The sequence below is a fragment of the Trichoderma breve genome, assembly GCF_028502605.1.
Source record: "Trichoderma breve strain T069 chromosome 7 map unlocalized scaffold00008, whole genome shotgun sequence".
NCBI lineage: Eukaryota > Fungi > Ascomycota > Sordariomycetes > Hypocreales > Hypocreaceae > Trichoderma > Trichoderma breve.
This window is the reverse complement of record NW_026611594.1, coordinates 228622-243164: the sequence shown is the minus strand read 5'-3', so window position 1 is coordinate 243164 and position 14543 is coordinate 228622. Positions and strand designations below refer to the sequence as shown.

The following is a 14543-nucleotide window of genomic DNA, read 5'->3' as shown; positions in this document are numbered from 1 at the left end:
AAAATTCAGGGTCCCGCTACGGTCTTTTCAGGTCAATGCCGTTCATTTTTCAGCATGCTTGGGTTTCGTTTTGAGTTCACATGAGTTATTTCTTAATGTAGAATGAATTAACATCTGGAACACAGTACATATATGTTAGATGATTCAGCACCGCGACAGTCGAAGGAAACCTGTATGGTTTCCCCTGCCCTGACACTAGCAAATTAATGAGAGACAAGAGCAGCTAAATATCTTGACACTAGCGACACAGCCTAGCGTTACACTCTTCGGTAAGGAGACATTGTTGAAGCTTCCAAAAGCTGCTACAGCATGGCATAATGACTCAAAATCAACTGGATGCCAACTCAATTACCAAATGCTGGCAGTGAGGGTGGTACTCATTGGACAGGAAGTAGCTTTAGCAGGTATTATTATAAAGTAAGCAAGATATAATAACAAGCATAGCTTATATATATAATTAATGATTATCAACAACTGACTATCTGAAACTAACTTAGGAGCGTTTTGAATTAAACTTGCACATCCAGTAGTCTCTTTCTCCCTGCTCAGACCTGTCCACTTGTACCCGTGAGAATGAAGCTTATTCTCACAGTCCTTCTGATACATCAAGTGGCTGACTTGTACATACTTTTCACAAAGTACGTATCTCTGTCGGTTCAGGCCCTAACAATATCCAAGGGACGACCTTTCAACGGCTCCGAAATTTTCAAGCCTCTAGGGGTCAGAGCAGTTCGGGTCAGAGCACAAACATCGGCCGCAGTCAACGCCAACAGCATTAAATGTCAACTCCCCATAAGTCGAAATGTCATTGGGGTTAGGGTAGTAAAAAGGAACGCTTCCACAGACGTTGCACCCGTGGCCAACAACTGGTTCATTTGTTAGCACCTTGTCTACGCAGCCTCGGCAAACCCAGAACAACTCAGATCCTCAAGATATTCATGGGCGCTTGATCACTCAAGAAAACATGACTTACTATCAGCGGCCAGTCTTTTGGCATCACTCCCCCAGCCTCCGCCAGTTCCTTGGAAGAATGCACAAATGCCGTTGGAGCAGGCGATTTGCTGTCCATTGTTGAACCAAGTACTGTCGCTCGCTGTGCAACACTTGATTAGTATAAAACTAGCACTAAGATCATGAAGAACAAACCAGAGTTGATGTATGACTGGAGCTGCTTTGCAATTCCCTGGCCTGCAAAACTGCAACCAGCTGCGCCCTCGCAGTTGATGCCCTTTGCAGAGACGGAGCCGATGCCAGCGAGGGCGATCAGGATGGTAATAGCGGTGTTGGAATGCATGATGTTGGCAATTGTATTAGGGCTTTGGATGCTCTGAAGACGAGTTCAAAATAACAGAGACGAACGTGTCTTATATATACGTCCTGCTGTCTCTCCATAAACCGAATCTACATGGTCCTTATACGGCACTAGTAGCGCTGTGGAACGTGATATGCTGTATATCGCAGGGTTCCTGGCCAATCACTTTAGCAGATACACCCCTTGATTTAGTCTAAGTCGAGGGGCCGAGGAACTTGAGAAGATGAATGAGCTAGCACAATCACATAGGCTATTATCTGGGCTATTATCCGGGTTATTATCTGGGCTACTATCTGGGATACCATCTGACACGATCATCTAGGCCATTATCTGACATGATCATGCAGGCTGCGAACGGAGTCCGACGTCGAGCTCGTGTTTCCGGGGTGGTTCACATTTGACATGGCCAGTCAATGACATATTGAAGGCAGCATGCAAGAATTGAGATATGGCCATGTTCTTTCCCAGTAGCTCTATGTATGGTATCGCTTGTCTCATATAGCGTACTTCTCTCTTGCCAAAATCCATCGAGTTACCTCACAAAGAGCTGTTTTCGATTTGCAAAGATCTTCTATGCGGTGCTCAATTTTTCCGCCACCCTCGTCCCTCGTAGTCCGCTAGACAGTAAATGTAACAGAAGACACATTCTACTTGTTCCTGAAACTACTGCGTATAGTCCCGGTGGAACGGCTACAGTACCATGGCATTGACTAGGAGAGATGTTTTACGGAAGAGTTACAGCCGACTCCAGCTGCTTACTTGCTGTACTCCGCTCTCGCTAAGGAGATTGTAGCATACTACTCGTATGTCACTGACACAGCTCCGTACCTGGTCGCGAGGCTTACTGGTTAATTAATCAGTAAGACAAAGACAAATCAAGAAAGAATTGATATTTAAACCCTGTCAAACACATTCCAAATGCGGTGTACAGGTATAGAATTGCGGGATCGGCGGTGAAGCTTTGCTCTTATACTCTGGGTATCTCACATTTGCATTCACTACTTACAGTATACTACTATTGGTAAACTACCTAAATACCAGCTTATCCCTCAAAACATATATTAGCTAGAAACAGACGCTTCGCTTAAATAATGTTAGGATCTTTTAGTAATGCACTAGGATGAAGCAGTTCAGGACAGGGCGGGTTAAGTTAGGTTGAACCACATGCAGGTACCCCCGGCAAGTGAGTATCAGAATAGGTAGAAAGAGCGAGGTGAATACGTGCGTACACTGGAGCAATACATATACCAATATTGTGGCTTTGATAGTGCAAAACGACTTGTCAGGAGTGTAACTGATAGTTCTGTCGCTTATCGCTACGACTACAAAGCAAGGATGCCTTGTGTGCGAGCGTCTGGATTTGTGTGCTGATCGTCCGCCAAGCGCGGGTATTCCCTCATGCAGCTTGATTAGGCTTGTCTGTAAATGGGTTGAGGGGAAATAAGGTTATGGCATTCTCTTAGGTCTTTCGAGTTAGGTTTGGAAACTAAGAATTATATTGCTGACGAGAAGTAGAGAGGCCGGGGGTGGAGTTTAGTCCGGTGATTATTTTTGCACCAAACAGCGCTTGAGTTTAGAGTCTGGCAACCAATGCAAGGCCTCGGTCTCCTCGTAATGGTTCCAGTATAGCCCAATGATAGCCACATACGGATAATGGATACCGCATAATGATTACGGACTGTATCTGAAGCCCGAAAACAGCTAATCACAGCCAACACCTATTACCGTTTTTGGGTCATCCTATCGTTTCAGGCCTGATGTCCTCTGTTGTTTCTATTATGCTGATGAGGGCCGTCTTCATAGGCCATCTTCAAAAAGTTCCACGAGATGAAATAGCGTGCCGATGTCCCGAAGATTCCATAGTAAAATAAGAAGCTTAACAGGGATGATACCTTGCAGTAGAGCGATACTCCCCTTCAGTTACTCCCTACCCGATACAGCGCTTTACTATACAACTTGGAGCTATACCACTCGATGAATCCTAATTGATGGAAATACAGAAACAAAACATCTAGCCTAGCTACATTGATAGTTCTCATTGCAGTAAGGGGTAAGCACTCCCAAGTTGGCAGCATTCTCCCACAGGTTGGCGGTATTCCCCTGTCGGATACGAATGGTGAGATGCCAGTTTCATCCCACATTCCCCGATTCAACGCCGGTAATAAGCCCAACTATACCCCGGTTTCTCCCCAGGCATAGTTGAGGGCCAGTAGAGATCAACTCTGTTCAGTAGAGACAAATTATATCATCTGAACAATCGAATTCGTCTCCTCAGTTGACATATAACCACCACATAAACCCACAGCATACACAAACTCAAGATAGTCATCACAGCACAATCATCAGTTTCACACAAGCCTGTCCATATCAAATCTATTTGCCAAGAAAGAACCCAAGCTAAAGAGACTCACACAAACCACAAAAAAAGTAAATGCAAATACAAGTCTCAAAATAAAGACCGCCCCATCCTCACTCCCCTAAAAAGCTTTCTACCAAGCTACTCCCCCTTCCCTCCCCCAGCGCCAGAATGAAAATGAACCCCTTTCCCTTTTTCGCGCCAAAAGAAAAAAGCTGCAACTCTCTCGCCGCTTCAAAAACAGATATATATATGAGCGTTGTGTGTGAACGTGTTGATGTGTGTGTGTGTGTAAATGTGTGCATATATCTGAGGGCAAAAAGAGTAAATGCGTTTTGCTATGCGAGCAAATAAAACACCATGCTGGCCATAAATCACCCAACGTATAAAGCCCCCTCCATCCGATACGCACCGCCATTCCAAATCGTTGAAACCCAAAACCCGCTTCCTCATCATCATCATTTAAGCATATCCCCCCTCCAATCGGCCCATCCTGGGGCACACCTCGTTATAAACTAACAGCCCCCAACTTGTTATAAATTGACAGCCCCAAACTTTCTCCTCACCGTCGTACCCTCAAGGGTGCCGGCAGCAAATCCAGCGGCGGCTCAGCAGGCTCGCTTATGCTCCTCTGCCTCTCCGTCCTATCATCCCTGTCGTCTCCGTCTCCAGAGCTGACACTGTCATCCAGCTCCACCGGACTGCTCTCATCCTCCTCGCTGCTATCGCTCTCCTCTTCCTCGAACACGATTTGCCGCATGACAGTCTTTTCAAACAGGTCAATCACCATTCTACGGACGCCGAGTCGGTAGTGATTCCACTCCATCAGCCCCATGACCGTCTTGAAGAATTCTGCGCTGCGGAAAGCCATTGGCTTGCGAGCCTTAATTTTCTGCAACTCGGTGACTGCTTTCCGGTATAGAACGGTGTTTCCAAGGTCTACTATAAGCTCGAGTATGCGCTCGCTGATGGCACTATCGTTAAGAAGGGGTGGCATTTCTGACAACTCCAGCGGCGGCCGAGCGGGTCTGGGCGGAGGCTGCTCTCTTATGGTGCATTGTGACTCTGGCAGTGTAATAGAAGCAGCCGTCTCGTGATGCCACGGCGAGAGTGAAAACAGCGTCGACAGGTTGGACGGAATGCAGAAGCCAAGGGAATTGCCCATGAGCGTAGTATTTGCATCCCATCCGTGTTCTGACAGAATTTCTAGACCATGTGTCGATCGAGAAATGAGACCGAGAACGAAAAAGGCGGTTCCACGGAGACTCATCACCTCGTGTTGTGTTGCAATTTTGATAATCTGCTCAACCATATCGGTAGACTCCAAGAATGGTGCACCAAGCTCCATGGATCCCACGTTGCCCACAGCCCAAAGGCAGCCCTTCACTTTTGTAATCAGTTCATGGTCTTCGGATTGCATGCCATGTTCGCGAATTGTGTTGGCAAACTCCTCAAAATGGCCCTTGTCACTGAGCAACCTGCAACCCTCTTGGGTTCTCGTCAGCTCCCTGTAGAAGTGGGGTGGTATATGGCTATCGTGATAATCGGTTTCCGCCTCATGTTCCTCAAACACGCTGAGGCGATGATGTTGTTCGTCCGTATCCGTCAAGAATGCCTTGGCCAAGCTAGCCTCGATAAGGCCGACATACGAGTCGTTTCTTCCCAAAAACCAATCATCCATTTCGTTGCTGATATAATCAAGTCCATCTAGGTAGTGATAACCGATGGATGTGGATAGGAATCGTAGCAAGAGGGGCGCTCCAATCTCGCCAAGATGATCCAGGGCCGGGCGACACTCGACAATGTACGCCAAGTAAGCCTTTCTGTTGCAGGCTTTTTCCAGTATCTTGACCGCAGTAGAGCAAACTTCAATCTCCGGATCGTACAGCTGGGTGACTAATAGTTGGATAGCCCACTTCGAGTCGCTCATTTCGCCCCGACCGTCAATAGATGGCACTCTCCGAAGAGTGCATTTCCGAAGCGTATTTGTGGCGTGTATTCGGATCTCTTTCGTCCCCGCCGTCAGCGCTTTCGAAAGCAGGATGCGGTGGTGGCCTTGGAGGCTATAGTCGAAACTAGAGAGGAGGAGCTTGACAAGATCAGGGCGCTGGGTTAGCTCGTAGATATGGTACATCATGTTGAACATGCGCCACCTCTCCAGCATAGCCAACCCCTTAGGGTCGCCAGTAAGCACTCCAAGCATCGGAAAGTAGCCAGCGCAGAGAGTATCTGTTAGCCTGTCCTTAGAAAACATGGGATACTGTGCGGTCAATCCACTGGTCTGCCGCCCAAACGTCAGCATAGAAACTATAAAGTAATCTTATTTAGATGAGGCTTACCGGATCGCACTGAGCCAGACATTCCGCAATCTGTCTCAGCAGCTTGCTATCTGCCAAGAATCTGACTCCCTCTGGTGATTGTAACAGGGAGTGCACCAGAGCACATCCAGCCCTGACATACTTTTGTGCGTTTCGTGTGTTTCGGACGTCGGCAAACTTGTACTTGAAGGGCCTGTAAAAGCTCATGATTCTCTTCATAAACTTGGAGGCCTTGATGGCCTCTTCGAGTCTCTTGCCGACTTGCAGAGGACCGTCAATAACCTTGATGATATTCTCCCAGTTCCATTTAGAATAGTTGGAGCTGTTGAGCACACCAGTGTCAATGAGAAGCTGCCGGAATGTAGCATCATCAAATGCCACCGTAGAACCTGCCTTGCGTTGGTCATCAAGGAGGGCTAGATCATTCATGCTATCACTCGATGGTAGAATGCCAGCTAATGAATCGGCCGGCGCACTTCGGTATAAAGTGCGATTGATGCTGCTCATCTGGTAGACAATGCCCGACGCAATGTAGGACTGGTGGTCACCAAACTTGGCCGCCGCGGAAAAGAGTTCTGGCAAGAGTTGTATTTCTGCGCTCCACGAGGGAGGAAGCAGTCTTGCCGCCAACTTCAGCGCCTCGCCAATCAACAGCGTCGTCTTGCGCTTCAGCATGGTGTCGTTCTCGGAGCGCGCAACATGTAGCAGAGTCTGAATAAGTCCGGATCTGATGAGAACCGCCAAGATGAGCGCTGTATAGTGGTCCACAAAGTTTTGCTCTCCCATATCTTCTTCTAGATACCCTCTATCTTTACTCTCAGCTTTCAAGTGCAGGCTGTTCACCCTTCCGTAGGTTGTCAGCCTGCGTCCCGCCAAAAAGGACACAGCCCAGGCAGGGGGTTTAATGCGAAGGAGTGAAAAGAGCAAGTCCAAAATCGTTTCTCGGACGGCAGGGTTGGGGAGAGATACACTCATAATGAGAGATCGAATAGACCGAAAGTCGTACATGCAGAGTGTCATAAGGCCAGACCATGATCGCATAGCAACGGAAATGGCTTTGCAGTTCTGCTTCAGCACAACTTCGCTGCCAGCAAGTTGGCTTGTAAAGGCGTTAAAGACCACATCCAAGCCATATCCGGGTTGGATGTATTTTCGTCTATGCGGCGTGTCCAGGAGATAGAGGAAGGCAGCCGTCAGACTCTCGGGGGCCTTGTAAGTTCCCTCGGAGAGAGCCTCAGAGAGTGGACCAAGACCACCTGATGCCAGGATTAGACGAGGATCTCGCACCATAATCTCCGCCAGGGTTTCGATGCAGATTGGGCGTAGGCGATCTGTATTTTGTTCAGTGGGCTGGGCTGATCCAGACCGATCATCGCCGTACTCGGCTACGGCCACAATGGTCCGTACAACGGCGCGCGAGATCTCTTTGACTCCGTCCTTAACGTCAAGAAATGCTCGGACAAACTTGAGAGCCTGCTCTCTTTCGACATCTGCTTTTCGATAGTTGTTCAAAGATCTAAAAGCACGTTAGCTTGATTTCTACCAGACACCTAATATCCCGGAAAGCCTACCGTATAACTAAAAAGTCAGTATTCAAGCTCCTAATCTTCTTAAGAGAGTTTCGATCCGAAATCGCATATCTCGTCGCGCGATAGCCAGCCGCGACAACCTCCCGGCTTTCGCTGAGGAGCATCATCTGCATGCGGAGGCCAAAAACTGACCACACCAGGTCGTATTTAAGGGTGGGATATCTCTTGAACAGGTCGACCAGAAGATTCGCCCGAGTCACATAGTAGTCGGGAGTCATCCCCCCAACTTCCAGCGCTTGGAGGAGCTCGGCAAGGGTAAATGTTGGATTCTCGGTAGATTCTTCGACATCTGAGCCGGGGCCCGATCGGATGCTATGCGGTGAGCGGTGGAGAGCAACATCTTGCTGGGCTCTGGTCCTGGGAGGTGTGCTAGGCGGAGCCGCTCTGGTGGCCTGGGCATCCGAGATCTGCTGCTTCAACACCTTGATGCGCGAATGGCTGGCGGTCAGCTCAGCTTCGACTCTCTGGCGCTGCTCCTTCGTCTGCTTGGGCTTCTTGAGGTTGAGTGCCTCCAGCATGTTTTCGCTGCCCTCCTTGATCTTCATTTCTCTGCTGAGCTTGTCCCGCAACGCCGAGAGATTCTGCTCGGCAATCTCGCCATCCTCGACCTTGTCTACGAAGCTGTTTGGGTATACAGGCCCCGCGTCGGTCCGGCTGCCTGAGCGGATGGGGATCATCTGGCTGCGCAGCTCGGAGCTGAAGCTGCCGGGGCCGGCGCCAGGATTGAGACTGCTGGCTCGCGGAGCATACGAGGCGGCTGAAGCCGATAGGTTCCTGGGAGCCCCGCCATTGGGAATCTGCAGCCCAGTGCCCTCGCGATCGATGCTGGTCCGGCCGATGGTCTGCACGTCGGACCGCTCGAGGCTCTGCGAGGGCCGGCCGGACGTGGCAAACCCCTTCTGGCTGGACGAGGAGCTGGCCAGCATGGCGACGGCGACGCCCACCGAGGGGGGGGAGGAACTATGCCCTCAGCATTCGTATGTTTATGCGGCCAGGAGTGTTAGCGACTCTGGTTCGGGGGTTTCGTCTCGCTCGCGCTGTGTCCAGGCAGTGTCGTGGAGAAGTGAGACTCGGATTGTCGACTCGTCCGGCTCGAAGCACATGAAACTGGACGGGCAGCTGTGCTTATTGGCGGACCTGTGACAGAATGGAACGCTGGGTAGATCGCAGATCTGAGCGGTGGAAACTTGGCGCGGCGGAAGGACAAGCTAAAGACAAGGCACAAGGCCGAGCGAAAATCTGAGCACAGCGAATTGCGCAGATTCGACGGGCGCGGCTGTGAAGCTGGTCAAGACATGCGAGGGGACGAGGCTGAGCCCGCGACACAGCAAATCAAGCACCGACGCAGAGGATGGACTGAAATGAAGCGTTACCAGCCGTCAGGATTTCAGAAAGGCCGGGCTGAAAGCATCCATGCATGGCTGGTGAATGAGGTTTGGTGGCTGTACTGTAGTAGCAGAGGTGTGGCACAGCAGTACATGCGCTGTGGGCCATTTTACCAGCAGAACGGAAGTACCAGTCTATTTCTACTGCGCGACATCTACCCTATTGTCGGCGATTTATGAACTTGACTCTTTAAAATGCCATGAACAGAGTGCAGAAGGGAGAAAGAAGAGTATGACCATTTGCAGATAATAGCAATGCTAATTCTTCCAGGCCTGTATCAATGCAACCTAAACTAAAACCCGTCCGTGGTAACGTCAATGACCAAACGTCGGGGCGCAATAGCCCGATCGCATGATGGCATCAAGCTGTGGCTGATGGGTCTGTCTATAGCGATCTGCGCCGAAATAACGACCCCAATACCAATGATTTCCCACTTGGTTCAAGACCCATCTGATGAAATCACAAGAGAGGCAAACTGACCAAAGACTAACAAGCTCGCAACTGACTACGACTAATTCACATTAGTCCTTGCTTATCTTGATTGAGATTCCCCCAGCATCTTAGATAGCCATCCATATCTACATACAACCCCAATACCCTCATTCGATTCGGCATCAAATATGCTTCCATCAGGTCATTTCACGAACCCCAAAATACATCCCCTTCCCACCAGCTGCACCACCAACATCGAAGTACCTCCATAAATCATCGGCCCATCTCCTCAGCGCCAAAAATCCCGGATCCCGACCCAAGCTTTCTATCAGGATCCAGCTGCCTGGGCCCTCCGGGGCTCCGCGTCTGGGATTCGGCGGGCTCCGGGCCTCTTTGTGTCGCACCCCACCAGCCATACATTGGAGACTTGCAATTGTCTTTTGCTGCTCATCAGCTCGTCGGCTCTGCTGCAACGCGCCATGGCCCGAAGGCTTGCCCTTTTTGCCGCTGATGCCGCTTGCGGGAAAGTCGAGCCGGTGCTATGCATGGTCGATCGGAGTTGTTTGCCTTTGCTTATTGTGCAAAGTCAATGTGAGGCGATGTCCGATAGCTATCTTGCGCGTGTCAGATAGGAAAGTGGATATGGAATCATCTCATGCTGCCCTCCGGGTGCACATGTAACCAACGGGCATGTGCTATATATATCTAGGCCACGCTCCTTGTAGATCAAACTTGCATCCATCTTTTCTCTAGCTTCATTGCTGAGTGTTGTGATCGTTGACATCTTGGTTTGTTTGCTTGCCGCTTCCAATCTCCGTGACACTTCCGCCACCAGCTCTCTCCTCTCCATTGAACTCTCTCCCCCCGAGTAAATCACCAGCTTCAACTTCACACAAACAACCCAATTCATCTCATCATCATGGCCACCGCTCACGTCTCCGCTGCCCGCTATGGCAAGGACAACGTCCGCGTGCTCAAGACCGACCGCGACGCTGCCACCGGCATCCACACCGTCACCGAAATGACCGTCAGCTGCCTCCTCGAGGGCGACATCGACGTCTCCTACACAAAGGGCGACAACAGCGTCGTCGTCGCCACCGACTCCATCAAGAACACAATCTTCATCACCGCCAAGCTGAACCCCGTCAACCCCCCGGAGCTCTTCGCCGCCATCCTCGGCTCCCACTTCATCGACACCTACAGCCACATCCACGCCGCAAACGTCAAGGTCATCACGCACCGCTGGACGCGCATGGAGGTTCGTGGAAAGCCGCATCCTCACAGTTTCTTGCGCGACGGCCAGGAGACGCGCAACGTCGAGGCCCGCATCACTCGCAAGGGCGGCATCGTCATCAACAGCGGCATTGAGGGCCTGACTGTGCTCAAGAGCACTGGCTCGGCATTCCATGGCTTCGTGCGGGACGAGTACACCACTCTGGGCGAGACCTGGGATCGAATCTTGTCCACCGACGTTGACGCCACCTGGAAGTGGAAGACCTTTGCAGATGTCGCGGCCGTGCGGGAGGCAGTCCCCAAGTTCAATCCAGCGTGGGAGCAAGCCCGCGAGATCACCCTGACGAGATTCGCCGAGGATGAGAGCGCCAGCGTGCAGAACACCATGTACAAGATGTGCGAGCAAATTCTGGGAGCCGTACCAGAGACGGAGCTGGTCACCTACTCGCTGCCCAACAAGCACTTTTTCGAGCTCGGTAAGTCTTTCATTCACATAGAAATACGGAAGATTTGCAATTGCTAATGAAACCCTACAGATTTGAGCTGGCACAAGGGCATTAAGAACACTGGCAAGGATGCCGAGGTCTACGTCCCCCAGTCAAACCCCAACGGCCTCATCAAATGCGAGGTTGCTCGCGGCGCTGCCTCCAGCCGCGACTCGCACCTGTAAAAAAATTCAAAAAATTCAGAAAAAAAGAGATATCAATTACATGTTTAAATAGGTAAATGTTGGCGCCTTGGGTTGCGCCAATGTTGGATCAAGGACATTAGATGGATGGATTACCATGATAGTCATGAACGGCTACTGCGACAAAGTGCGCAGATAGCTTGGTTATAGCGTTTTGTTTTCAATTGGATTACATTTGACAAGTATCGTCTTGTAGCTGCATCGTATTTCAAATCTGCTGCGTGATATGTGTTTGTTTTGTATATGTACTTTACAATTTTCTCCCTCAACCTCAACCCTCTAGTTTTCTATGAGATCTTCTTCATCCCACATCCTTCATCCAGGAGTCGTCAAACACACAAAACATATAATACAAGTAGCACCAACCAATCTTTACAAGATTATCGTCATAATCATCATCATTTCCCCTTCTCCCGCCTCATCCTCATAACCTATCCTTATCCGTGTTCCGTATCGCCTCCACCATCTTATCCCACCCCTCCGACCCCACAGCCTTTCCTCCAAACCGTATCACATTCTGCTTGTACGGATGCGCCTCGCCCTCAAACGCCTTGAGTCTCGCCAATCTCTTGTCCCGCAGCCTGTTCTTGGGCAGCATGCCGCTAACAGCTTTTCTCAGCACCTCGCTGCCACCGTGCTTCTCCATGAGCACGTCCATTGTCACAGTCCTGAGGCTACCCGGCCGTGTGTTGTGTCTGTAGTAGTTTTTGCGCCATTTCTTGTTGCCGGTGGTGTGTAGGGCGGCGCAATTCGTAACCACAACGTAGTCTCCGCAGTCGGTTGAAGGGTCGAAGGTGGGCTTGTGCTTGCCCATGAGCAGGACGGCGATTCGGGACGCCAGGCGGCCGAGAGAAGGAGGAGTGACATTGGGCTGGGTAGAGAGAGTCGGGTGAGGGGTTGAGGCGGAAACCTGGTGCCATACTCGAGAGTAGGCGAGCCTTGTCTGTTGGAGCAATTGTTAGAAGAAGAATTCCAGATATTTGGCTGGCTGGCTGTAGAAGCTGGAAAGGCTTACCAGGCCGACGGTCTGCGACATATTGTGTATCTTGCAGTAATTGAAGGTCCAAGTTTGTGCAAGAACCTAGGCCTCGAGGCGATAAGCACCGGTGAGAATGTCACCGTGAGTGGACGCTTCACCAACCTACAAAGCGGGCAGTATCACGAACCTCGACCCTCGAAAGTTTGCATATCCAATTGCTGACTCATCTTATCGTATGTAAGTCACATGACCTCCTTCCCGTTATCGTTCTTTGGATAAGCCAAAATTTCCCATCAGAAGCTCTGCTTGCGGCTCCACCCTCCGGACGGGACCGTGTAATCCCGGCGTTATGGCATCACTGCAGTGGATTTCAAAGCACTGGAGTGCAAATACTCGGAACATTCACCTTGAAATAAATGGCGCTTAGGAACGCTGCGTCTTCCAAGATTCTGGCAGCTTCATTTGGCCTCTTTGCTGGCTATTCAGCGTACCGATACAGAGCTTCTCATTCTGCCAGCCCTACTAGTAGCGCTCCGACACCCGGTACGTATTGCCACTTTGGCGAGCTTCAACTCCCAGCTTTGACTCAAGCTGGGTTTACAACTGCCCCGCGTCTTGACTGACAGCTTCAACCAACCAGGCAACATGGCTGTCAAGCACAGCTTCCAGGTATGGCTTCTGCCTTGACTCTAGAAAGAGTTTTTCTTTTTCTTTCTTTTTCTTTTCTGTTCTTTTCGAAACAAAGAAAAAGAAACGTGCACAGTCCATGGAGCGTTTGAGAGGCTGATGAAACACTGGGCAAACAGACCCTCTTCGCCGTCCCGCTATCCTGCGACGGCTGCGTCAAGTCCGTTTCAGACTCTCTCTACAAACTCGATGGCATCACCAAGGTCGAGGGAAACCTCAAGGACCAGCTGGTATCAGTCGAGGGATCTGGTGAGCATGGCATCATGAGCATGCCACTTCCACGGCATCATCTCTACACATCTGCTAACGCATCGGGCCATGCCGCAGTCGCACCATCGGCCATCGTCGAGGCCATCCAAGCTACGGGGAGAGACGCCATCCTTCGCGGATCCGGCGCTTCCAACAGTACGTTTCACAAATCTTGACTGCTAAGCCTAAGCTTCCATGAATTTGCCATGATGGTGGCCCCTTTTCCACGGGGGGTGTACCTTTCATGTTTCGTCAATGCCAATCGATTGGCCTTAGAAACAGGTGGCTAACACGGACATTGTTTATTCAGGCGCCGCCGTGAGCATCCTGGAGACATTCGCTGACCAAGCGGAGCATCACGACGAGGATGATACCAGCCGGGAAGTCAGAGGCCTCGCTAGAATGGTGCAAGTTAGCCCTGACCGGACATTGATCGATCTCACAATAAGGGGCGTTGCTCCCGGCACCTATCGGGCAACCATTCGTGAGTTTGGAGATCTCAAGGACGGCGCTGAATCTACTGGCCCAATCTGGTCTGGGGGCGAAAAGGAGGAGCCCAAGGGATCTCTGGGGATTGTTCAGGTTTCCAAGGACGGCCGCGGATCTGCGTTTGTGGACCACGCCTTTCAGATCTGGGAAGTCATTGGCCATGCCATGGTCCTCACCAGACAGGATGAGACGCAGCCGCTCAAGAACGACGACAACACTGTAGTCGGCGTCATTGCGCGAAGCGCGGGTATGTGGGATAATGACAAGACCGTCTGCTCCTGCACGGGCAAGACGCTGTGGGAAGAGAGAGAGGATGAGGTCAAGAAGGGAATGCTGTAACACGATACAACAACACAGCCAACCTATTTTGGATAAACAAGTAAAATGAATGAATGAGCAAAGCGATTTTTTTCTGCTGCCAAGCTCTCTAAGCCATCCCCCTCTGCTTCCTCTTCCTTTGTTCTTTTAAGCTTATCTCACAATCTCCTACAAATCTCATCAATTCATAACACTAGGAGGTTGTATAAGCCGGCACCTGAGAGTTGAAACTACCCGAGCTATCTTCACTACGATAGCGGGGCGTTATCGCAAGAGCTCATTTGACAGTTTCATGCTGGGCAGGGATTCAGAAACAGCGTATTGCTAACCTGTAACGGCGGAAACCACGGGGGGGGATCGACATCGTCAACCCCAAGGCGGGAATGCCGAAGCACGGTCCTCAAGTTCAATCTCACTGAAACAGCTTCAGTTCATGCGTGGTGTCTCCCGCGGCGTCTTGTAAATGTACAAAGTATCTGTACGCATGACATCTTATGTTGGGCGTAC

The 14543-nt window shown here is 50.5% G+C and overlaps 5 protein-coding genes across 5 annotated transcripts; 2 read left to right on the top strand and 3 right to left on the bottom strand.

Moving 5' to 3' along the window:
* Positions 1-714: 714 nt before the first annotated feature.
* Positions 715-1294, bottom strand: T069G_11185 (kp4 domain-containing protein; the record flags this gene model as incomplete). The annotated part of the gene is made up of 3 exons (XM_056178390.1): positions 715-866; positions 974-1093; positions 1147-1294. 3 exons carry the CDS (start codon positions 1292-1294, stop codon positions 715-717), a joined length of 420 nt encoding a protein of 139 aa, XP_056023264.1.
* Positions 1295-4230: 2936 nt separating this feature from the next.
* On the bottom strand, positions 4231-8501 carry T069G_11184 (rapamycin-insensitive companion of mTOR, n-term domain-containing protein; the record flags this gene model as incomplete). The annotated part of the gene is made up of 4 exons (XM_056178389.1): positions 4231-5949; positions 6008-6738; positions 6802-7502; positions 7558-8501. 4 exons carry the CDS (start codon positions 8499-8501, stop codon positions 4231-4233), a joined length of 4095 nt encoding a protein of 1364 aa, XP_056023263.1.
* Positions 8502-10312: 1811 nt separating this feature from the next.
* T069G_11183 (uricase domain-containing protein) lies at positions 10313-11296 on the top strand (the record flags this gene model as incomplete). The annotated part of the gene is made up of 2 exons (XM_056178388.1): positions 10313-11102; positions 11163-11296. 2 exons carry the CDS (start codon positions 10313-10315, stop codon positions 11294-11296), a joined length of 924 nt encoding a protein of 307 aa, XP_056023262.1.
* A 442-nt stretch (positions 11297-11738) lies between these two features.
* On the bottom strand, positions 11739-12350 carry T069G_11182 (ribosomal protein l13 domain-containing protein; the record flags this gene model as incomplete). Its single annotated transcript, XM_056178387.1, has 3 exons — positions 11739-12185; positions 12225-12257; positions 12330-12350. 3 exons carry the CDS (start codon positions 12348-12350, stop codon positions 11739-11741), a joined length of 501 nt encoding a protein of 166 aa, XP_056023261.1.
* Positions 12351-12709: 359 nt separating this feature from the next.
* T069G_11181 (heavy-metal-associated domain-containing protein) lies at positions 12710-14057 on the top strand (the record flags this gene model as incomplete). The annotated part of the gene is made up of 5 exons (XM_056178386.1): positions 12710-12836; positions 12934-12962; positions 13100-13229; positions 13308-13385; positions 13540-14057. 5 exons carry the CDS (start codon positions 12710-12712, stop codon positions 14055-14057), a joined length of 882 nt encoding a protein of 293 aa, XP_056023260.1.
* Positions 14058-14543: the final 486 nt, after the last annotated feature.